Source organism: Strix aluco, chromosome 15 (assembly GCF_031877795.1).
Source record: "Strix aluco isolate bStrAlu1 chromosome 15, bStrAlu1.hap1, whole genome shotgun sequence".
NCBI classification, from domain to species: Eukaryota; Metazoa; Chordata; class Aves; order Strigiformes; family Strigidae; genus Strix; species Strix aluco.
This window is the reverse complement of record NC_133945.1, coordinates 21,094,796-21,119,515: the sequence shown is the minus strand read 5'-3', so window position 1 is coordinate 21,119,515 and position 24,720 is coordinate 21,094,796. Positions and strand designations below refer to the sequence as shown.

The following is a 24,720-nucleotide window of genomic DNA, read 5'->3' as shown; positions in this document are numbered from 1 at the left end:
AGAATGTCCTCTGGAGACAAATGAATAAGCCTTCATCATTTATCAGCCCATTGTTCTCTCCTTTAAGGAACAGGAAAAGTAATTCCTGACCCTCATAGTCAATCAGTTTATGCCCTGAAGCATGAGATTTGATTACCTCATGTTATTATCTCAGCATGCAGACCTAAAAATTTCATTAATGGGAATAATTTTATCTATTCATTTAAAAAACCAAAATGCTTCTGCTTGACCTTAAGTGACTTTCTGACTTTTCAAGCAGAAATCAACAATTAAGTGGAAGAAAAACAAAAGCCTCAAGAAGCGTAGTAGTGATACCTCGCGTCGGGAGAAACGTGCTCCTCTCCAACCGCTTATGGCATTTCTCTGACAGTTTAATTTGATGTAAAATAGATTTACATCTGTCATATCCTGACAGTTTTGTGCATCATTAAGAGGTAGTAACATCATTATTAATAGTGATGAGTAAGAGTATTACAATGCCATTTAAAGCAGCCGGTCTTAAATCACTCTGGGTACCGAGCCCAGCCATGGCTGAGGAGCTGCTGCCCTGGTTCCAGGCTACGCTCAGGGAGAGGCTCCGGAAAAGCCTCTGACTTCACCTGATCTGGGGGGGATCCGGGGTGGGGCCAGCACCCACGTCCTCCTCCGCACACCGCGTGTGCAAGAGAGCACTCGGCAGCAGCTGGCGGGTCCCCCCCGCGCACTGCACCAACGCCGGGACACCCTCGCTGCTCCGGACAAATAAACCTGATTTTACACCAATTCCTTCCCCCTCTCCCCACCCTGGCTGTGTTGGCAGAACGAGCTGCCTGTGACCCAGCGCCCTGGTGAAGCCTCAGCAGAGCAAGACCCGTGGTGCTGATGCTCGGCCGAGGCTCTGTGGGGGCAGCGAGGATGTTCGGCGGGGGGGGATTTCTGCGAGGAAAAGCCTCTCCCCTGCCCGGGGGCACTGTGGGGAGGGTAGTGCTGGCCTGGGGACACAATGCCACGGGAAGGAGATGGCACCCGCTCTGCCCTGGAGGGCCAGGGGCAGGTAGCGCTGGTTGAATGATATTTGAATAATTTATTCTGCAAAATTTTGCAATAGTTTCCAAATAAATTATTCAGATGACATCTTTTAATTACTTGGCCAGCTGTAACTGCAGGAGCAGGCTTGGGAAGAGACACTTATTTCAGACAGCCACATCCCCAACAGAAAACGCGGGGAGAAACATCCCTAGAACGACTGCCCAAAGCAGGGGGGAGCGCAGCCTTTTCCGGCAGCTCGTCCTGGCCACGGCAGCTCCCCGGGAAGGCAGCGGCTGAGGCAGAGCACAGCCCTGCTCCAGGCCTGCTCCCCACCGCAGTCCCAAAGGGACGCCGTGCACCCCGCAACAGCCCACCCTGGGGGCACGGCCGACGCTCCCCAGCCTCCACGGAAGGGCTGCAGTCGGCCCCGTCACCTGCCTGGGGTCGTGTGGCTGTTGGCAGCTGGTACCCAGGTTTCCATGGGAAGGCAAGATTAATATGCTGGATAAATAAAGACCAGAAAGTTCTTTGCTAAATATGCATTGCCATATGGGGGTTCGCTTTTATGTTAAAAAAAAAAAAGCCCACAACAAAACCCACTCCTACCCCACTCTTAAAGACAGCTTACACCGGCTGCCAAATCCTTTACCTTCATCTCTGAGTAAGCGAGGCCGTTTATGACACAGTCAGCGCAGACAGTTCTGCCTCCCATTGCCCACCAAAGAAAAAACCCTTCCGCCAGCCCTGCGCATGGCCAGGAGAGGCCAGAGCTCAACCACCCCAGCCCAGCCCAGGCACCTTGCCACGGCCTTGGCCAGCGGAACGCCGCACCATGCTGGTGGCACCCCTATTTCACAGCCCTTGGAGAGGATTGTGGAGTGGGGAAGGCTCTCGGGCTGACCCACAGCACTCATCTTCCTCCCTCCAGCAGCACACACCGTCCCCGGCCGGGAGCAGCTGCATTCCAGTGAGCACCCGGCGCTCGGATTAACACCCTCGTGCATTAAAACATTTAATTAATGTTCTGCAGAAGAATATATTTGCACATGCTTATACAATAGAAAAGTCACAGGACTCATTATGGCTGCATCTTCCTGGGCCGGTGATTATTAATTAACACACTTCCACGTCGTTTATCTAATCACAGCATAATTGGTTTCAGTTTTGGTCAATGTTTTACTTCATCAGCTCAGTAAATAGCAAGGCTCCGGTCCTGGCAGCCTCTGCAGGCACAAACGGGCTATCGGCTGTACCCCGAACCCCGGGTCCCAACAGGGCTCTCGGCTCTGCAGGAGTCACCACGGACGTTGCTGAGACTCCCAGGAGAGAAGAGGGACCCAACACTGTCCCCACACTCCCACAGCCCTTGCACAAGGACAGGGCACGCGCCGCTCTCACACGCACAGGCCAAAGTCTCCTGAACACGCTGAATTCCCTGAATCTCCCACACGGACCCTGGAACTTGCAGCATAACCCTATGCTACATAATACAAAATCATGTTTTTTCTGCATTTTAGTCCCTGTAGCCCACTGCTTCCCTGAGATAAGCGACGAACTGCCCAGCCCCCAGCTTGGCGCAGGGAGCTCCCCGTCGGGACGCCCTGACACGCAGGAGAGCAGCAGCGTCCAGGCAGGGTCGCTGCCTCGCCATCTCGGAGCAGCGATAGATTTAATGGACTCCAAGCCCAGCCTTCATATTCTCTCGCTCCTCCATTTCCCAAACTCTAATATTCACATCTCTTAATACGACAGGCTCAGAATAATCTGCATCGGGAAGCTTTTCTATTATGGAAGCAAAACTGTGCAACGCCTTGATGACATTTTAATTTGCTACAATTTCCCACTTTATTCAGCAGTCTTTTCCCGCTAATAAGATACTTGATCAAAGCCTAGACCAGAACACAGATCGTAAATGTACATTTGCCCTTGTCCAACATCAGCCACTCGCTGCCCTGCCACGCTCCCCCACATCTGCCCCCCACACAAGGTGGTTCGGACACCCCCCCCTCAGTCCCCCACCCTGCAGCACCCTGACACCCCGCCCCAGCCAGACCCCACACACCGGCAGGTGCGGATGTGCCATCCCCGGGGCTGGGACTGCTGTCGCCTTCACGAGTCTCTTTGCTCTTGTTTCCTTCAGAAGAAACCGTGTGTTACTGTTGAGTCCAGGGCCGGGGGAGAGCAGCACCATCTCACCGCACCACTGCCCTCGGGGCTGGGCAAGACCTAAACCTCCATCCCGGCAGGATCCAACCTGGGGACACAGACAAACCCACACCGACCGGCTCCGGGGAATCCTCTCCTTGTATTTAAGGCAAAGGCGAGAGTTGTAATGACCTTGGAGCCAGGTAAAATAATGACAAGTATCTGTAGACTCGCTGGGTGTAAAGGACCAGACTCCCTGAGTGACTGGCGTAAAAACCGCGCGAGTCAATTAAGCATCTTTAAGTAGCACACAACGAGAATAAACTTGCTTTGGCAATTTGACATGTCTCAGAGCACTGCTAGGTACCCAAATTTTGTTTACCAGGCCCAAAAGATGACTTCTCTTTTGTGAAGCAGGTCAAGTTAAATAACCCAGCCCACGCTATCTACGAGACGCAGAGGTCTCGTCTGCCAATCGAGGAGAAGCGGCAGAGCCGTCCCGGGGCCGGGCTGCCCTCGCTCCCCAGCGATGCTCGGCTCGGACAGCCCCCAGCCTGGAAAACGCCACGCAGCTTGTGTCCGCCTTTCCAAGAGTGAAAGAGACTCAAAATATTGTATTATGAAAACCATGGTATTGATGTAAGGAAACCAAAGAGCTGGAGAGAATCCTCCCCAACAGCCTCCCAGGAGGCCGAGCCCACGGCAGCTCAGGTCGCTTCCAAGGAGGCTCATGGACCCGCTCCCGGCGCCGATCGTGAGGACGCTTCGTTGTGATTTAAAACAACACCTTTAGCAGGCAGAGCTGCTAACACAACCAGCCAGTTCTAGACGGCTACTTGAGGTTTTCCAGCCTCACACACTCATTCCCTGGGTCCAGTCTGTTCAGCGCTTTTAACTCCAGCCAGCCCGAACGCACAGAAATGCCGGACAGCAAAAAACACGCTTCTCCTGCTGCTCAAATCTATCTTGGCTAATTAGGCTCAGGGCCAAAGCCTGGCTCCTTCCAGGATGCTGCAGAGGACACCAGGCACAGTCGGAGCCGGTCTGTGCCAGGGACCAACAGCCAAACCAAGCCCACCGAAGGAACGTGCCCGAGCCAGGAGTGTCCCCTGCAGCTGGTCCCCCCCTTGCACAAATCAAAACCCCGAGGGGAGGCAGCGAGGGGGTCGGGGGCATCCCGGGGGCCTGGCTCCCACCCCGGCCTTTCACTCCAAGCCCGGGGATGCTGATCACACAGTCCCCACACGGCTCGCGTCGATGCTTCACAAGAGAAGAAGCGCTTGCCAAGAGAACGTATCTAAGTGCTTTGCTGGATGAGATGCAGATTGGTTTGTGCCCTAATTAACAAGGCCCTTGGAAACCTCCTGTGTTTGGGAAACCGCCTTTGGCTGGTGGAGCGGTGGGTCCTGTCCCCAGCATGGAGCTGGGGGGGACACACTCCACAGCCCCCCCTCGTCGAGCCAAGGGCGCAAACCCCCAGGCATTAGGAAGGTCCCATTTATTTGTCCAGGTGCCTGATCATTAGAGCAAGCCATGCATTTTTAATCACAGGGAACACCAATAAATCCCAGTGCTTCAGCAACCTCCGCGCAGCAGCAGACAACGGCAACGCTGGGCTCTGGCTGCAGTGCGCGAGCGGCGCTCCCACGAGCAGCGATTGCCACCACCCACCCCAGCGCTGGGCAGCTAATTAGGACGGGCAGCTCTGCAGGTTCCCACTGCTGCTGCTCTGGGCACAGCCCTGAAAAGCTGCAGCTGCGCCAGACCCCAGCCCCGGTCACCCCCGTCTGTCCCCCCTCCCCGGGCCCTGGCTGGCAGCGGGGTGGCCACGCTCAGCCTCACAGAGCCGCCCTAGGGCTTCTCCCCGCTGCCCTCCGGGCAGGCAGCAGCCAGGGACAATGCTGCTGGCTTGTTAAATCACAGGCAGCTGCTGGAAGTCAGCCTCATCGAGCACAAGCCAGGGCATATTTTGTGGATTTTGAGAAATCTGGGGGTTTGGTTACTGGTTTTCAAGCCCCTGCTCTGCCTGGAGCCTCACCAACCACCCCAGGAACCCTCCTACCCTACAGCTTTGAGGTTCCTGGCTCTTCAGAGCTAAGAACGGCTTAAAAATAATGACATTTGGATCTTTCTCATATTATTATTATTATTTTTACAATCTCAGTGCTGGCAGACCGTGCCGTGGGCAGGCCTGCGCTGTGCCAAGTGCTGTAAAAAAGCAAAGCGCGAGCACAGCCCTCGCTGGAGGGAAGCACAGCCTAGGGCTGACCTCGGCACTGCGCCGTCCCCACAAAACACCCGCTCCCTCCCTACACTGGGGTGCGGTTTGGGGTGAAAACTGCACCTCGGGGCACCTTACAGGGCCAGTTTGCAAACACGTCTCCTTCTCTATCTTCATTCCGCGAGTGTTCGCTGCGCTGGGAGCAGCAGCGTCTCTACCATCACGCAGAGCAGGTCTCGGATAACAGAGCACGGGCGGGGAGAAACACTGCTGGGGCAAGTCACTGTCATCTCCAGAAAGGGGGGTGCACAGAGATGCAATTCTTCACGTCGTTAGCTAACCAGACAAGTCATTCTGAGTCAAACACCACATTTTGTTTAACCAAAAAAGCTGTGTTTTCCCTTGCAAGGAAAAGGTTAGCTTTCCAAAGAAAAAAAAGGAAAATTTAAAAAAATCAGAGAGAGAAAAGAAAGAGGCACTGCCGAAAAGCATATGGCAAATTCCTGTCAAATTTGTCAAGCCGATGAAAAAATAAAAGCATCGAGCTCATCGTCTCCGTTGGCTGTGCCCGTGCTGCCACCTGCAGGCACTTGTCCCTGCCCAGCCCACCGCTGCCTGCCCTGCCTGCCCCTTCCCCAGCTTGGGGACCTTCCACATCGAATACCACGGCTGGGAAAGCTCACCGCATTTCTGGGCAAGGGTCTCCACACCCGGAGGGACAGAGAGGAGCCCCTGCCCCAACACCAGAACCTGTGTGTTACCACGTAGTTGGCACCAAAAGATGCTGGGGCACCGCGAAAAGCCCCTCAAAACCAGCCCTGCCCTCCTCCACCCCAACAGCCCCAGCCACTACAGCACCCGCGCTGCCTGTGTACACCATCAGAGACGGGTATTTAGAAAAACACCGAAATCCTGTGACTGAACTCTGCCACGGTGGGCAATGCTGCCTGCGCTTGGCCGCGTGGGCACCTGGGCTGAGCCTCTGCCCGCTCCACGCCAAGACGGGGACAAACCTGGCACGGGGAGGGTGTGTGCAACAATCGAGGACGCCGACAAGTATTTGGGATTGGCCGGAGGGGTGGTGGGAACAGTGGCTCCTCCATCCCTCAGTGCAGCCAGGCCACGGAACCCTGGCCCCAAGCTCTAAGCTGGTTTCTCAGACCCGATTTTGCTTTGCAGCAACCTCTTCCCCCTTTTCCACTCGCCTCTGTGCTCATTTGTGCTTCCACAATCAGTTGCCACAGGTCTCCTCCACCCCAAACAGCTTCCAGCCCCACTGGGGGAGCGGGTGGGGGAGCAGCCGGGCTTCCAGCTGCAACCCCAAACCCCCAGCCCCAGCACCCTAGCAATGAGGTCCATCACCCCACCCCTGCCAGGATCGGGGGGCTCCACCACCCACCCACCCACCCATCCATCGCCACGCCGTCACTCCCGTCCTTGACAGAAATCCACCCCCTGCCCGCCCCAAACTGAAATTTCTGCAGAAAATGTGTAAAGGGCATTTTCCACCAGAAATCTGTTCCCAGAAGCCTGCCTGCTAGCTCAGCCCGCTGCTCCCCGGGCCGGGCTGTGTCTCCGCGGCAGCCCCTCTCCCACTGTGTCCCCCGCTGGCATGGCCGAGGCAGATCCTCGGGCTTTGGTGGCACAGACCCCCGCAGGCAGCCCGACGCCCCGGCCTTGGCACAGACCCCTCCTGGCACAGCCATCAGCCACGCCACGGCTCTTCCATCCCCCCCGGCCCCCCCATGCCACTCTGCGCACGAAGCCCCTGGCCACTCACAAACCCAGACCCTCCCCTCTGCCGCATTTTCTGTCACCTCTGCAACAAACCCTGGCTGCAACTCGAGGGCCAGTTTTTCAGGATCTGGCCTCTCCCTGCCAGTACCAACCCTGTCACTATTTGAGGGCTTTGTCTTTTTGAAGCAAACAGTCCCTGGGGGGGCGTGGAAATCTCTGTTGACCCCCCAGAGAGGAGCCAAAACCAGCCACAGCAGCACAAACCACAGCGCCCAGTCTGTGACCTGCCCGGCCCGTGACTTCCACGTCTCCCAAGGGCTGGGTGCCCATGTTTGCTTTGGGGCTGAGCAGACTTTCCCAGCTCCCCTCCAAGTTCTGGAGCAAAAATCCAGAGCCCCCATTGCCTGGAGGGGCAGGAGGGAAGGCAGGGCTCCCCACCTCGGCTGCCAGTGCAGTCTCTCCTCTCTCCAAGTGCTCCCACTCCTTCATTAGCTATGCGGCAGAGCTGGAGAGCACAGTACGTTTCCCTGCCTTTCTGGAAAAGCCAACAGATGACATGTTTTCACCAACACCTCCATAAAGGGCCAGAAATAAAACAGTCTTTCAAACCCAGCTGAAGAAAAGAAAATCCAGCTGCACAGAAAGAGGCCGGGGGAGTTTCTGCCCTGCCTTGGGAGCTGTGGGAACAGAGCTGCGGTGCCAGCGGGAGCATGAGCTCTGCGGCCATCGGCCTCCACCTGGCCTCTGGCAGGAGGCTGCCTACTGGGAAGGTGCCCAGAAAGCAGGAATTCTGTGAAAGGGAGCTCTCTGTGGTTCATTGAAGCTCTTCCTTAAGGACAAATAAAAAATAAGTTAAAAAAAACCCACATTGTTTTTTTTGATTTTTTCATTAATATTTTCAAGTAACTCGGTATTTTTCTTGAAAATATTTCTGATGGCTCTCTAGGGCCCTTCTCTGCACTCCCACATCCCGCCCGAGCATTTCCCTACGCGAGGCTGTGCCCCCCGTGCCGCCACCTGCCCACCCTGGGGCAGCTCCACGAGGCCTGCCGTGCCCACCGCGCACCAACGCTCCCCTCGGTCTCCCGTCACCTTGGGGAGGGGACTGCCTTGGGTCACCCCTCACTGAAGCACAGAAGGGGCAGGTGGGGCCGGTTTGGGGGGGCTGGAGCCCCCCGCTGGGATCACATCTCGGGATGTTCTCAAGCAAGGAGCAGCCAGCCCGGAGCAGCCAGCCCTCGCCAGCCTCGCGCTCTCCGGGGGGGGCAGGTGGCTGTCAGAGCACAGCGGGACACCCCATCCCACTGCAGCAAACCCCGGGGATGTCGCGGCATCTCCCGCTGCCAGCCCAGCCGCCCTGCGGGACGCTGGAATCCCGACTGCTCCGGGAGGAGCCAGCCAGAGCTGGTGGGACAACGGAAAAGGATCTAGTCCTTGTCATGGGTGTCGCCAGGCCGGTACCCCCCGGGGCCGGCTCAGAGGGGTGGCTGAGCTTCGCAGCGTGGGCATGTAGGTGGCATTTTACACCCCGCGGTCTTAAAACACATCCTGTGAACAGCTCGGTGGCTCCCTGCAGAGACCGTACCTGCCCGGGGCTGTCTGCGTGGGCAGAAACCTCCTTCCCCAGAGCAGTGCAGGGCTCAGCTCTGCTGCAAGCTGCCGGCCTTGCCCGCGGAGAGCCCTCCCTGCCTCCCACCCCCGCCAGCACCCGCACCACGAGGTGCCGGTCACCAGCACCCGACAGCCCCATCTTCAGTCTGATCTCTCCATGCAGGGGACAAGAGGATTTACCAGAATGTTTCATGAGATGTTACAGGTCATGGGGGAAGAGTCTGGGAACTCAAAATCTGAGTGGCAAAAGCCTTTAGAGATGGGATAATCCTGTTTTGTGCCACAAACCAAGAACGGAGGAGTTCCAGGCAGAGGAAACCTGGATGGGGGACACCTGGCTTTGCCGTGGGTGGACGTGGGGTCCCTGGGGCAGGAGCCTCTGCAGAGCCCGGCGCTGCCCGGCTGCCTGCAGCTCCCCCGGCCCCATCTCCCACCGCCTGGCACATCCCCGGAGGCGGATGCCGCAAGATGGCACTGCCACTCCGTGCCTCCGCTGGGGACGTGCCCACTCGGGTGGTTGGATCCACGCCAGCCCCCCCAGGGTACCCTGTGAGCGCTACGCCGTGCTCCAGCTCTCCGTGGGGGCTGGGAAACAGCAAGGAAATGTGGAGAACAATGGTTTATCTTACAGTGTGTCCCAGCACCTCTGAGCACTGAGTGCCTCAGACAGAGGGGGAGGCCGTGGGGTCGCCAAATCAGTGGAAGAAGGTTGCAAAGCTCTAGTCTGATAAAAGGACCATCAGAGATTCCCACCAAGACCTGAACAGGCCCAGGTACCGTTAAGGGCACGGAAAGAACAGCAGGAAATGGATGGAAATGGATGGGCACGCTACAAACATACATAGTTTTTCACAGGGCTAGCTAAAGGGAGGAACTTTCTGCCACCCCTCCTCAGGGTGCTGTGGATGCTGAAATTTTACATGATTCAAAAATCAGTCTGAAAAATCTGTAACTGGAAAAGCTATTTAGCACAGACTAAATAGCCCCAGCCAGCGTTTGCCAGAGGGCAGGAGCGTGCCCAGAGAAGGCTCAAAGCCTCGTCCTGCCTTGCTGACCAGGCACAGGCCAGGCACTGCACCCCCAGCCCCGCTGTGGCCCAGCACACGCCAGCACCGAGGGGCAACCAGGTGGCCCCAGTTTTGTCCTGGGTCGCACACCTACCTACGACGGTGAGCACGTCCTTCTCGATGTCAGCCCTGATGTATATCCGTCCCCGACGCTCGGTGTGGTCCGTCCCGCACAGGCTGGGGACATTCATCACGCAGCGCTTGTGCACGTTCATCATACAGGCTGTGGGGTGGAGAGAAAGGAAGGGATGCTTGGCACTGCTGGCCCCTGTGCCAAAGCTCACGGGGTGTTCAGAGGGGGTGGGGGGGGAAGGATTTGTCCTCCTTTTAAGGGGGGATGTTTGTGAGGGATTCTGGGATAAACATGCAGCAAATGGACCCTCAAATGCAGCCAGAGGCTCTGGCAGAGCCCTGCCTGGACACGGGGACCCACCACCCCGGCAGTTCTGGGTCTTTACTCTAATTGCTTGAGTTTTGCTGATTTATCCAACTTCTCTTCCATCACACCCATGGTGCCACGCTAGATTCCCCAGGAGCTGATAAGGGGCATTAAAAATGACCCGCGTATGTGTGGGTATATATATACATACAAAAATTTATATAATAAAATATATAAATATATATATAAAAATTTATATTGTAAAGAAATTCATTTCCACTTGCTAACATTTTAAAGGTGATAATGAATACACTGTTCCCACAACAGTCAGCAAGCTTCTATATTTATGAGAAAGGCAGCACATGGCGAGCAGCAGAGTATGCTGTTCCCCGCAGACAGCGCTGTGTATTCACAGCCCTTTTAAATAGGAATGTACAAGATTAACTCGGAAAATAACTGATCCCTCTCTGCCTCCTCTCCCTCTCCTTTCATCCTCCATTTTCTCCTCTCTGTACAGTAATTCCCCAGGTACTGCTGTGCCCGAGGGGAGGCTCGTGCAGACCCAAGCGCTCAGGAGAGGCTGAGCCACCGCAGCAGCCACCGCCGCGGCCACGGGGTGTCAGTCGGAGCCGGCGCTGAGGAGAACCGGGAACCGAGGAGATGCTGGGGGGGATGAGGGAGACGCTAGGGGGGGATGAGGGAGATGCTATGGGGGGGAACAAGGGAGATGCTGAGAGGGGATGATGGAGACGATGGGGGGGGACAAGAAAGATGCTGAGGGGGGGATGAGGGAAATGCTGAGGGGGGATGAGCGAGACACTGTGGGGAGACAAGGGAGATGCTGAGGGGGGACAAGAGAAATCCTGAGGGGGGAACGAGAGTGGTGAGGGCAATGCTGTGGGGGGGACGAAGGGGACGAGGGCAATGCTGCAGGGGGGATGCAGGCAGAATCCCCCCCAGCCAGACACCTTGCCCTCCCCTCTCGCCAAAGGACTCAGGGGGGCTCCCCACGAGAGGCGAGAAGGTGCCCACTCATGCCCAGCCCCTCAGAGCCAGCAGCGGGCTCTGCACTGGTGGCAGAGGGGATGGGGTCTTGGCCACAGTGCAGACGGGCTGGGAGCCCCTGCCTAAGGCCTCGGGGTGCCAGGGAGCCCCTGCCCAAGGCCTCGGGGTGCCGGGGTCCCCCCACTGCTGCTGCCGCAGCCCCCGGTTTCATCACTTACTGTCACATTTCATCCCCTGGTGAATGAGCCCGTACAGCAACGACCCGCAGTGGTCACAGAAGGTGGGGCTGGAGTACGTGTGGATTTTAAATTTATGTTTGCTCCGGGGATCCTAGGAGGAAAATAAAAGATAAAAGATTATAAACTTGCATCAAATATTGGCAAGGCCCCACCACTCTCCACATTTCACATGCCAGCTGGCTTCGGAGGTGCTGTTAATGGACTTCAGTCAACTGCCACTGACTGATGTGGACCTTTTCCAACAGTCGCCAAGATCCAGCTTTATTACTCTTTATATGTGTTGCCATAACAATGAAAAAGCAATGCACTGGCTTGTCTGGGGATTTATTGTTTTTAAATAACTTGGTCTTAGCACAGAAAACACCAGGTGAAATTGGTACGTAAGAACCAACATCAGGGCTGGACACTACTCAACTTCCACATCAACCCAGTGGGGTAACGCAGAAAAAAAACCCCCCATGGTTTCCATCTATATTAAGACTACCCAGTAAACATCTTGTGCGCTGGTGCCAACCCCTCCCCAGCACACTCCTAGGGAATCAAGCTGCTTAGGGTATACTTTAATATTTTGGGCTTTCTTAAACCCAAGGGCAGACTTTTCTGCACCAGCAAAACCAGGAGAGCCCAGTTTATCCCGGACACCGCAGCCTCGCACAGGCACCTTGCTAACAGGGCTCCTGGACTCCAAGTTAAAGCCAAACAAATTCAAATGAGAAACACCTTCTCAACAGGGAGATAGGATCAACCGCTGGAACAAACGACTGAGGCAGACCAAGGATTTGGTATTTCTTGGTGTCTTCCATGCAAGACAAGGCAATTCTGCTCGAACCTCAGTTATTTGGCCCAAAGCAGAGCAACTTTAAGCCAACACAAAGTTCCAGAGGAGGCAGGACAAGGGGATGTCTGCTGCTGGCCCCACGGCAGCGCCGAGAGCAGTGGTTTAAGTGCCTGGGGTTGCTGGAGAAGCCAGGGCAGCAAAGTCGAGCCCCAGCCCCAGCCTGCTCCTCCCTGGAGCTGCCCTCGCGCAGGGGGCACAGCCGCGGCCGAGGCCGGGGTGGGCAGCTCAGCTCTGGGGGGCAGGGAGCAGGCAGCCCCCTCGGGTGCGCTGTGCGCTCGGTAGCGGCACCCAGGCAAGGGGGAGGACTATGGCAAGCTGGAGCTGGCTTAATTTCATCTCGGGTTAATTGTTTAAGGGTTAGGGATGAGGCGCAGCTCCTGGCACAGTCATTTGAGCTGACTGGCTTTTTAATGGCCTGGAAAGGCGCCCGGGCATTAGGAAAGACACCTTTTCAGGGCACTGTGAGCTAAGTAAATTAATAAAGAGTGGAGTCAGAACTGAGCTATAACATAGCTGCCAATACACTACCTCCCCCTGAAAGTAGTTCTCCTCCCGCTATGGCATTGAAGCTGCATTAATCACTAATATTCTGCATTATTTCACAGCATCACAGATAACTCGAGTGATACCAGAAAGGTGGAAGAGGAACGGAGCTTCGTTTCATTCCATCTGTTAAGTGCAAGGGATTAGGTACACACTTCAGCAAATGTATTGTACTTGAAATTGAAAATATCTCACATTTTACCCTAAACAAATTGCTTCTAGACACAGAGTGCAACATGCCCCTGTCTGGTAGCTTGTGTGTCAGCTGTGTCACAGGGCAGCTGAGGGGACGAGGGCTCATGATTAACCTGTCTTCTGGACACCCCCAGCTACCAAAAAGACAGTTCTTTAAGTGACACTGTACCTCTGAAAGCCTCTTGCATTCCCCAGACATATAAGAGAGCACAGACAACTTAAACCTGGATTTTAGGCTAGAAGAGGAGGCAGGAGGAGAATTTCCCCCCTGGAAAGCTTCGGGCAGGCAGACTGCAGGCAGCTGGGCCTTGAGCCGGGCAGGCGATGGTGAGGGCAGTGCTGGCAGGGTAACCCCGAGCTCTGCTGCCCAGGGCACCACGATAAACCCACACACCTTTCAAAGAGGCTTACAGGTTTAGTCAGATCCTTCCACTGGACGTATTGTAAGCCCTTGAAAACTTCCCCTGCTTGATTTTATAACCTGAGCTCCGTCTGTAGGGCAGGTCAGGAGCAGCCCCGTAAGCAGCTTTGCTGGTACAACAGAGCTCTCTCCTCGGCATGAGCCCCCTCCCCGGCAGCCCAACACCTGCGGGCACGGGGCAGCGCTCACAGGCCCACCAGCAGGAACGGCTCGGGATGCCTTCCCGGAGATGAGGCACCCCAGAAAATGAAAAGCTTTCTGTTGGCACCATCCCAGGAGAAAGGAGGCCTCTGGTCGGACACTGAATCACGCGTCCTACGGAGCCCCTGCCGCACAGGAGGGCAACCCCGGGGGTGGTCGGGCATCGGCCGGCCACCGCGGACCCTCCATCGGCAGCGGGACGGGGGCAGCTCTAGCAGAAGCCACGTGCCAGTCAAACCCCAGCGTGTGACACGGGGAGGAATCGCCCCCGAGTGCTCCAGTTTCTGTGTTCCCTTCTCGAAACAGATATTCCTGTTTAGGCAAATGAAAGCTTTAGTCATTCATAAAAAACACAAGCTTAATGCAAAATGAGACGAGTTCCACTTCATGCGAAGGATGTTAAATTCCCACTGGAACTGAGACTTAAAAAAGCCTGAGCTAGAAAAGCAAAGCGTGCACCGAGCAGCGCTGCGGCGGCAAGAGCATGCTGGCACCAGAGCGGCCGCAGGTTCCCCGCCGCTCCCTCAGCATCTCAGCCCCAGGAGCAGGGACCCTCCGCGCGGGGGGAGCCGGATCCCTCACGGGGGCACCTCGGGCTTCGCCTTCAGCTCCCACCCCCAAGGGGCTGCTCTGGGGAAAGCCAGCACCCAGAGGGCCCAAAGGGTTGGGGGGCGATGGAAGCAGCTGGGCGGGGGGAGGCAGAGCCGCTACTCTGGCTGCCGGGGCGCGGCGGGGGCCTGTTTCACCTTGACTGGTGCTTTAGAAGGTGCCAGAAACTGGAAATTCTGGCTATCATTTTCGAACAAGACTGAAGTCTTTTTACAAAGAGACTATTTTTGTACCACAGAGACAAGGATGACGAGATCACTGCATATGCAGATGCTGAGAAACTTAAAACAAGAATGGTTAAAAAGAAGTTTGCCAAGAAAAGGCGCTCCTCCTCCATCCTACCAGCACGTCCCTGAAGAACAGGGCAGAAAAAGCTTGCTTTGGAGCAGAACTGGAAAATGCCATTAGGAGTGTTTTACTGCATTGAGAGGCTCTGACCTTTCCAATCAGCGCTGCCACAGATCCATCATCCTGCGAGCAGGGGGACGTGTGTGTGCCCTGAGGACGTGAGCCCAAAGAAGGGAGTCTGAGAGCCGGGGAAGGAGAGGAGCCGCTGCCGACTGTGACCTGGTACCCTGCAAGCACCCACCCAGCAGAGGCAGCGGCTTCTGCGTCTCAACTTGAGAGCAGATTTCTGGTCTGAAATGAGCCGCTACAATACTGCAGCCCTGACTTACCGCAGCCCCGATTTGCAGAGCAAACCTCGCAGCCCCCGACTTCCCCCAGAACCTCACACACCTCCAGCTGCTCCGACCCGAGCCGGCCCCAGCCGTCCCGCCGCGGGCACAGGCGGCTGCGCGGGCCCGGGCTGACAGCAGTCCGAGCTCTCCCAGGAACGCAAGAAATTTGATTCATAGGTGAGTAGTCAACTCGTGGCCTTCCAGGCGCCCTGAGCGCAGCCCAGCCGGACCCTCGCTCAGGCTCAGCAGTCTCCTGTGCCTTTCTCCAGGGTTATACCCGCCGCCGAGCTCGCTGAACACGGCGTTGATGCAACGCACGCTTTCCCCAATGGAGATGCTGGTGCACCGCTTACCACCGACATGCAGGCAGGCAGCTGGTGGCATTGATCAGATTGATAATTTATTCACAGCTCGCGGCAGTCAGGAATCCGTGTGCTCCTCTGCGGCAGTGTCAGGACGGCGCTGGGCAGAGGCTCGTCAGGCGGCAGCGAGCCAAGGCGTGAGAGCAGAGCGGGGCAGCACAGCACTGACTGGCAACAAGGGCGTTTTGCTTCAGCTATTTCTCACGCAAAAGTCTGTGTCCTGGCAAGGGCAGCAGCCCTCTGTCGTACCCAGAATTGCAGACACTGCGCTGAGTGCCGCCTGGGCTTTTATTTACTTCTGCACTAAATTGAGCTTCACCCAGCTCAGACGGAGCATGGGCATCGCCTCTCCCTGGGGCAGGGAGGAGGTAGGAGGCAGAGGGAGGACCAGACCCGTCCTCAGGCCCAGCAGTCCGAGCCAGAAAACATTTTTAAAGCATGTCCAGCTCTCTAAAACTAGTCACAGATGAAGGGCACTGAAGTTTCTTCTGTTTCTTCGTGCAAATAAACCCTGCAGGCCCTGGCTCCCATCGCTCTCCCGGAGCACTGCTTGCCCTTCCGCAGAGCGCGGGGAAGTGGCCAGCCCGGACCCACACCCGGGGCTGGTGCTATTTTCATCCCACGTACTGACAGCATTTGCTGGACTCTATGGAACAGCCACAGAGGTTTGCTTCAAGATTACGTGGCCCTGCTTTCCCCATCTCGCTGCAGAGGAAGCTTTAAATGATCTCTTCCGAAGAAGAATTAACACGGTTCATGTTAAGAGACTAAAGTGAATTTCCCAGCAATTTAAGCAGCGTAACAGCAGAGCAAATACAGCAACAGCTTTACTGTCTGCACCTAACAAAACCCAGGCAGTGGACATAAACCCAAGAACCTTGCAATTTGTTCCCACATTTCCCCTGGGGAAAATCCCCCCTGGTGTGCAGGGAACGATTCACAGCAGGGTCAGAAGTGGCCTGACAGGGACTCTAAAGGTGACGCCAGAGGGAAAAGCCTCTCAGTCCTCCCAGGGAGCGAAGGGTTTGTGAGGGGCTGGGTCAGGCACCTGAGACAGCTCCGGGCATCATCCTCTTTCTTACTGCACAGGTTCTTCTTGGGGAAGCCAGGAGGTGGTGGGGGAAGATGAACTGAAGCCACCAGCGACAGGGACCCCGTGCCTTCTGCGAGGACCGGCTGTCGGCCACTCGCCTGCCCTGTCCTGTCTGGGAGCTGCTGCCCCGGGGATGCACCTCCTGCCTCTTCCCACCTGCTTGCACAGGGCTGGAAAAACGCCTTTGGTGAGAAACAGCTCCAAGTCCCAGCAAAAACCAGGCAAAGGAGTTACAGAACAAGAGAAAAAGAGTGATGGGTCTTTGTTTCAATAAGAGCCGTGATAAACCATAGAGACTCCGCTGAAAGAAGGTTACGCACAAGAGGAAAAGCCAGGTCCTGCGCAGGGCAAGGCAGCAGAGGTCTGGGCTACCTTTTCTATCAATACCGTAGCTCATGGAAGCCTGCTTCAGTATGCCTCATTTGAAAGATGATTGACACAGCCACACCAGCGACACCAAAGCCATTTTTCTATCATTTACAGGATCACAGGCACAGAAAACCTTGCACAGCGCAGGGCCCAAGGGCACAGCAGCACAGGCAGCAGGATGCAGGCAGCAAATCTGCCTGGACCTTGGCTGTGGAAGGGCAAGTGGTCCCCGAGCCCGGCCAGCAAGGCAGCAGCAGGTAACGCGTCTGTGGGCACCAGCATCGCGGCTTGGGCTGCCTCCATGTCAAACACGCGGCTGCAGATAAAACCTGCCCTTGACAGCTTCCAGCAAGTTAATACATTTTTATTGACAAAAGATCTCATCTGCTAGTCAGACAACTTGAGGGATATGGATGACAGTTATTCTTCTCCTGCTGCTGCCAACGCCGAATGAAACGCACTCTTACTGAGCAGCAAAAAAAATCCAAACTCAGCTTTTTTCCCTGAGCAACATCAGCATCTCAACATCATTTAGAAATGTTATCTTTCCTGTGCCTTCAGAGTCATTTTTTTACAGTGTGAACTCTCTGAGTTGCCTGAAACAGCACAGAGACCCCCTGAAACACCTCCCGTCTGCAGGATGCTTCCTTTCTAGACCCCCCCCCACCAGTGCTGCCCAGGGGGGCACAGGCTGCACCACCCACCTCACCGCCCTCCCCGTAGTTACGCTCTGCACAAACCCAGCTCAGATCCAGCCGCTCGGTCCCCGGAGCTACGGGCAGGGCACAGACCCCACTGCCCTCTCCAATCCCCTCCTTCATGCCTGCTAAGGCTGCTGCCTCTGGTTAACTGGACACACGGCCCGAGAAAACAAAAGAAGAGCTTTTCAATTACAGGGCTGAAGACATGTGCAGGCTGGCAGGAGAAAGCTGGGCTCCGGCAGAGCCAGGGAAGCACCAGAAGGTGCTGGGAGGGAGCAAGGCAGATACATCTTCATCCCACAGGATCTGTCAGCAGTGCCGGCAGGAGCAGTGAGCATGTGCCCTCGCCCAAGGGGCAGATGGCGCGCCACCAGAGCTGGAGAAGTTAATTAGCAAGACAAAAGAAAGCAGGAAGTTGCAGCAAGGATGTGTGTGAAGAGTTGCTTGTGCACCAGACCCTGGGCACCCCCACGGTCTGCGAGATGCCAGAAGGGATCGGGGTCCCGCTCTCTGGGGCGGGACCTGGCCAAGAGGGTGCTTGGCATCTTCAGGGAGGTCCTGGCTCAACGGGCACACCTGGAGGAAGGGAAGGCAGCTGGGCATCCCACCTCCACCCCGACAGGCAGTTTGGTAATAACCCCTCGGCGCTACCCAGCAGCAGGCGTCCCTTCCCACTGGAGATAAGCCCAGAAAGGAGAAACTTGAAGGAGCTGCTAATTTTCAGGTAGTACAAACGGCGTCTTCATTTGTTCTGCTGCTGACATCTCACTGCTAATTGTTGCCAGCCCACGTTTGCCCAAATGCTCTAGAGAAGAAGCCCAAGTCAGGGAAGAGGAGCCGCCCTCTTCGCACCCCACTGCCAGTGTCAGCCTGGAGCCGGTGCTGCTTCACGTGAAGGGATAAGGACCACGTACTGATGCTGCCAAGACAGCTCCTGCCTCTAACACCATGTGTACGACCCACGCCCTGGGAAGGGCCTCGTCTTCTAGGAGAGAGTGGCAGCAATACCTTCTTCAGTACAAACACCCAACTCTGGAGCTTTTCGAGAAAGGAAGAACCCAAGACAAAGATGAAACGATTCTGCCTCCAGCAAACAGAGTGTGGAGAGGCCAAAGGCGCCGTGGTGATAACATTAGAGAAATCCTCTCCTAAAGCTGCGAACGGTGGAAAAATTAAATGCAAAATTGAAACGAATCTACACTGGCCTGTTACCTTCCTAGAGTAGCTCTGATATTTATTAATGCATCCTGATTAGATGACCTTTAATAGGATAATGCAAAGAAGGTCATTTTAATGATTATTTTGTCTACAATTTAAATAATTATGCATTCTACTAATAGCTCCGACTATAATTAGGTTTGCCAACTGGATTACATTACACATGCCTGACTTCAGCTCCTGAAGACCTTGCCATATTTCAGAAAACTTCAGCTTGAATGGTCACGCTAGCTCTGCCTCCTGCGAAGAGGAGAGCACGTAATGAAAAACAGCAGAGCTTAACACTGGGATCGGTGGCTTTGGGCTGGCCACCCTCTCCAGTTTTCGCTTTGGGGATGCCGGGGAGACCACAACGTCATCAAGGCGAGAGCTGGGTGAGGCTCGGGGCTGTTGGAGGAAGGCAGGCCCAGCCCTGCTCCCCAGCACAGCACAGCCGGTCCAGGCTAGAGAGGGAAAGGGTAAAAATGGCCCTGCCCTCAGCTAGCCAGCGCTGTGTGACGCACACGCCGTCCTCGGCAACGCCACTGCCCAGAACACAGGCCCACCATCACATCTTCAGCCATCAAAAAGAAACCCAACCCAAAACCTGCCATGACTTAAGAGCAATCCAGCAGGAAAGCAGCCCCGCTGTCTTCAGTACCAGAATTTATAGCTACAGCTTCATTCTCTACTGCAGAAAGCAAATAATTTTTTTTTTTTTTTTTTTTTTTTAACTTAGAGGCCCTATCACATCTGTGTAATTAGTCCTCCTCTCCTAGATGGAAGATTCCTATTCAGCGGGCTTTGCAAGGTTAAACACACACACGCTCGCGCCCTCCTCAAGGAGGTTCAAACACAACCAGCTCAAACAGAAAACTGCTCCAAAGTAGGACTAGTCAACAGTAACAGAAAGAGACTTTGACATTTCACCGCTCTCCAGTTATTTTGTTATGCTCTGAAAAGTGTAAAATGTCAGCCTCCCCCCAGGGTTATCTGCTTGATACAGGCACAAGCCACCATCCTATAAAGCACTTAAGCCCATACTTAACTTCAAACAGATGAGTTTTATTTAAGTAACTAGTATTACTCAGGTGTTTAAAATTAAGCATCCATATATGCCATAAGCACTTTACAGGATGCAAAATGTTTTTCTCCTTGATTCTCAAGTAACTATGAAGTACTGCAAGATAAAGAGATCAAGGAGCAAAGTCAGAATATTTTTTTCTTTGAATACATTTTCTTTTTTTCCCTGGGCTCCATGACTAGCATACTAGAATAGAGCAGCTCTGGGGATGAAAACCAGCAGCCAGCTGGCATTAAAAGCTCCAGCCCAGGCTGGGATCTGGCGGGAACTGCAGCATCTCTCCTTTGCAGCCCCAGCCAGAGCCGCCTCTTCCAGCCGCCGCTCTGCCCCTGCAGATGCCGAGCATGGGGATGCCATCTCCCTGAACAAATCTCTTCCCTCTCCAGCTCAGCAAAATCATGTGGCCCACTGTAACAACAAACATGCTGCAAGGTTTAAACAAATGCAATAAATTAAACTCACTCTTTCTGCTAGATTTCACTGGATATTTGTATTTGTGAAAGGAAAGACAGCCAGATTGCTGCACCGACTGGAAAAGCGCATAGCTGTAACCATTACAACCTAGATGCTACCAGCATTTGACATAATTATAGGTCGCTCTGGAGTCATGCCGTGGTTATTAGCAACAACAGAGCAGAGGAAAACAGGAGCTTTGCATCAGTTCCAAATGAAGCCTGTGTCCTGGGCTCATTCCTGAAGCAGACAGGACGCTGCTGTTTGCTGAAGTAGTTTTCTGTCTCCTGATTCAAAGCTCCTGAAGGATTATATTGCTGTAAGAAGCTTGATTGTCAGTGCAGAAGGCACAAAGTTTGCCCTGCATGCACCCCAGTTACACCCCAGCTGAGAGTCGTGCAGGGGTACAAACCAGAGGGTTTCCCAGAGGGCTTTGACAAACGACCAAAAAATCCACCTACAAAAGTGCCATTTTTGCTCCCTGCTTTAACTCCCAAGCATCTGCATTCCTCTCTTCATTTCCAGAAATAATGTATTAAAAATTAATTAACACCAACTGGGCAGCTTTTACCCATCTGCTTGATGAGCCACAGTGGCAACTCTCACCCAGCAATAAAAGCCAGCCACAGAGAATTCGATCAAGGGCCTTTACACACGCTCTGGTATCGAGTGGCGCCTCTTAAAATGGGACAACTGAGATTTAATTTAAACCTTTCCCTTCCCAGGCAGAGGCTGCCCACAGTAACCTGCAGCCGCAGGGCAGGAGGAGACAGACGTGGGAGAGACCTGCTGGGCAGGGGCTGATCAGGGAGCAGGACCAGGCTGTCCGAGGGCTCTCCCAGCTTGGAGAGGGCTGGTGGGGAGAAAAAGAAAAGCATCGCATCCCCCTTCGGCCAAAACGCCGCAGAGAAACAGGCGAAGCATCTCCCTGGTACCTGCTGCCTCTCCTGCCAGCTGCGAGCTGCCACCCAGATGATGAGCAAGGATGAGAAAGCGGCGCCCGGGCGGGCTGCCCAGCGCCCGAGCAAAGCTCCGGAGGTGGCATCTGGATGACAGCCGTCCCCACTCTCCCCTGCCAAACTCATTTTCCTTGAGCAAGGTTAAGTGGTTTCAGCATTTCCATCTCCCTCTGCCCTGATCGCCTTCGCTGGCACCTTTTCTGTTGGTTTTGCACCAAACCAGGAAGGGTTTCTAGCCCTGTTGCCCCAGAGCACCCACCCAGCTGCTCCCGCAGCAGCAATGGGCCACACGCAGCTGCAGGGCCAGTGGTCCCCTCACCCTCTCTGGATGCCCGCAGCCACCCAGCCCGGGGAGTGAGCCTGGGGGCTCTGCTCAGACAGCAGCTCCTTCTATGGTTACATTATGTATAAGGCTGCTTTAGGTGCAAGATTTCATCTCTGCATGCACAAATATCTAAATGTATATATTTTTGGATATATGCCACACACCGCTTGAAGCCTGGACTAAGGTCTGCAGGGTGCTAGATCCGCAAGTGGGTCTCACTGCCATTTTCTTCACACGTTTTAGATGACAGAGAAGAGAGCAAGCGCCAGTGTCAGAGCTAAATCCACAAGGCCAGAAGGAATCTCACAGCGTGACGTTACTCAGCAGCACAGGTGGTTGTAAAACCTCCAGCACCACTGGCTGCCCGGCGGGCTCAGGGCCGGCAGCGCGGCTGACAGAGGGGCTCTGCCATCTCACCCACACCCCGAGCGCCAGCACCGTGCAGAGGCACCCGGACGCACGTGCGTGTGCAAGCCCGTTAGAGTGCCTGGATGGCCAAACTCAACTCTCAGGGAAGGGATCACCTTCCAGCCCCTCCTCCTCGCCCCGTGCCCTCTCCAGCTCTCCCGGCCCGGTTTCAGTGGGCGCCCACTGCAGAGGAGCAGCCGCAGAGGCAGCGAGAGCAACTGCCCAGAAACAGCAGCATGGAGGCGCGTGGGGCAAAGCCATCGCTTCCCTCTCATGCAGCTCTACCCACCCCAAGCGCCGTGCAGGCGTCCCGAGATAGAGAAAGAGGGGCTAGAACCCCAGCCGAGCAACGTCCGTGAGCAGAGCGACGGAGCCCCATCCTCGACCGCCCGTGCCTCGCTCCCTGCGAGCCACACAGCGAGCGGGCAGCAGCTCCTGCGCTGCAAGACGCTGCTCGCTCCCGGCACAGCAAAGCCCTCAGGGGCTTGTGTCCTGTGGCTCGACACCAGTGCCACCCACCCCTGGGGTTTGCTGTACAGAATCACAGAATCATCTCGGTTGGACAAGCCCTTGAAGATCCTTGAGTCCAACCATGAACCTCTGACTGTTCTCAACTCCACCAGATCCCTCAGCGCTGGGTCAACCTCACTCTTCAACCCCTCCAGGGATGGGGACTCCCCCCCTGCCCTGGGCAGCCCATTCCAATGCCTAAACGTGGAGACCATGTGGAGACGGGGCCAGCGGTGCCACAGCAGCTCCCACAGAGGCTGCGCAGGAGGGAGCTGTCAACACCCGGCAGCCACAGTTCAGGTGGAGGGTACGGCCATCACCCCAGCCCAGGAACACCCCACTGGCTGCTTTGGGGTCAGGGGGCTCAAACAGGACTGCAGCAGCCTCTCCTGACCTTCAGATTCATACAGACTTGTTACAGTCTGCAGGACCAGAGTACTCATGGATGCATTAGTCTCTCTCGGGTTGGCATCTCCACAGCATCTCCTCTTCCCCTCCACTAATTTTTAAGGTTGAACAGCCACCGACACACCGCAATTAGCAGTAGCCCCTATGGAGAAGAAAGCCTTCAGTGAGGACAGTGATAGTCGTATGCAAAGTGCCCAGGGAGGGGGGATTTAAGAAGCCACCTTGACTAATTGTCTGGTGGGAAGTGGAAATAAAACTGAGCTTATCAAACGGTGCACAAGCCCAGCTCTGGAAGCACCCGTTCTTGGGGCTGCCCCGGCAGCACCCCCAGCAGCCACACCGGCAGCACACGGGGCCAGGACCCAGGCTGTGGCGGCACCGACTTCAGCAAGCTGGAAGACACCTACCAGGGCAGCTCAGCCTGTGGAAAACAGCCAAAAGCTTCTTTACCAGCTCGTTACAAGGAACACTCTGCCAAGCATCCTCTCTGGAGGTGGAGGAGCTGTCAGGGAGGCTTCAGCACGTCGGAGGCACTGCGCTGTGCAGCCGGGGCTGGGGGGGCTGCAAGCGCACGTGCCCTGAGAAATCCGACAGCAGGGGCTCAGGGGAGAAACGGGGTTTTCACAGGCAGGTCCCTTGATCAGCCACAGACCAAGCTTGGCTCTGGGATAAAGTCAGCGCTGTGCTAGAGCCAGAGCAGTGACCGGGTTCAAGGGTAGCTCTGGGGACGTAGGGGGTGACAGGGACTCTCCCACCCCAGTCCCCTGCCCGGTGTCCCCAGCAGCTCTGCCATGGAGCTGCCCAGCGGTTCTTTGGGCCCAAAGTCCAGCCAGATTTCTCAGATCCAAAGCAGAAATGCCCCAAGCCCAGCACACTCATACAGGAGGAGAAACCAGAGAAAAGGGGAAGCCCCAAGCCTGCCCTCTGGTTTGGCTGGAGCAGAAGCGCAGTTTTGGTGAAGGATCCCAGACCACGCTCAGCCCTTCCCCTCCATGTCCCCCACAGCCTCTCCTGCCAGCGTCCGCCCGAGGGGCACAGGCGGCTCTGCCCGCTGCTGTACCCGAAAGGGGCTGCCCCCCAGCTCTGCCCCTTCCCCGCGAGCCTCGCCCCCTCCCCAAAAGCTCCCACTTATCACAATCACGGCAGGCAGCCCCACTCTGGGCAGGGTGACTGACAACGTGTGTTTAGCCTCCACCTTCAGCTGCCTGTTACACTGCCTGCTCCCACTGGTTCTATTTTTAAGGGTGAGAGTTGTGGTGCACTGTCGTTTCCCCAATTCAATCTCTTTTCTCCTAGCAGTTCCCCAAATTAGCCAGTTTCCACAGTAAAACACAAAAACTGCCAGACAGACCTGAAAGGCGCTGGCAGAACCACGCCGAGGAGCCTAAGCCAGCTCCGCTCCGCTGCTCCAGCTCTCACTCGCCCCCAAAAGCCCGGAGATTCACCGGGAAATCAAGCCCTTGTGAAAATGAGGCTGGGGACTTAGACAGCGGGCATTTGGGTGCTTTTCTGGTTTTTAAAGAACGGCAATGTTGTTTTCCAAAAGTCACATCGAGACTGGTATTTCCCAGTAACTCTGTTGTCCCTGATGATGCTGCCCGGCCAGCGCTGTGTTTTCTGAGGGAGTCAAAGCAAACACAGCGACACTGACCACACAAATCACAAGCAGTGAACATGAAACGCGCCTGCGGGGTTTTTTTTTTCCTCTTGAGAAGACCAAACATATATATTGGTTTAATTAAACCTGCAAGATGATACAAAACAGACTTGAAGAAACTGTGCCTGCTTTTAGCGAGAAGGCCCCCGGGGTGAGGAGCAGGGATGCTGCAGGCCAGCGGCCCAGAGCCCCGACACCGGGAACGCCGCACGACCGCGGGGCAACGCAGGACCGGCACGGCGTAACGACACGGGGCAGCGATGCCTTCGGAAAAAGTGATGAGCTGAGGGGGAAC

The 24,720-nt window shown here is 55.5% G+C and overlaps 1 protein-coding gene across 8 annotated transcripts in view; it reads right to left on the bottom strand.

Annotated features, from left to right (window-relative positions):
• PRKCB (protein kinase C beta) overlaps nt 1-24,720 on the bottom strand; it is a 131,346-nt gene that overhangs the window by 53,877 nt on the left and 52,749 nt on the right. For all 8 annotated transcript variants that reach the window (XR_012625236.1, XR_012625237.1, XM_074840761.1 and 5 more), the window contains 2 exons: nt 11,392-11,503; nt 9,884-10,012 (listed from right to left, as the gene is read on the bottom strand). Coding sequence is in view for 6 of the 8 variants with exons in the window: in XM_074840761.1 (XP_074696862.1) it covers nt 9,884-10,012; nt 11,392-11,503 (241 nt within the window). In the remaining 2 variants the exon portion in view is untranslated. The remainder of the gene's footprint in view (nt 1-9,883; nt 10,013-11,391; nt 11,504-24,720) is intronic.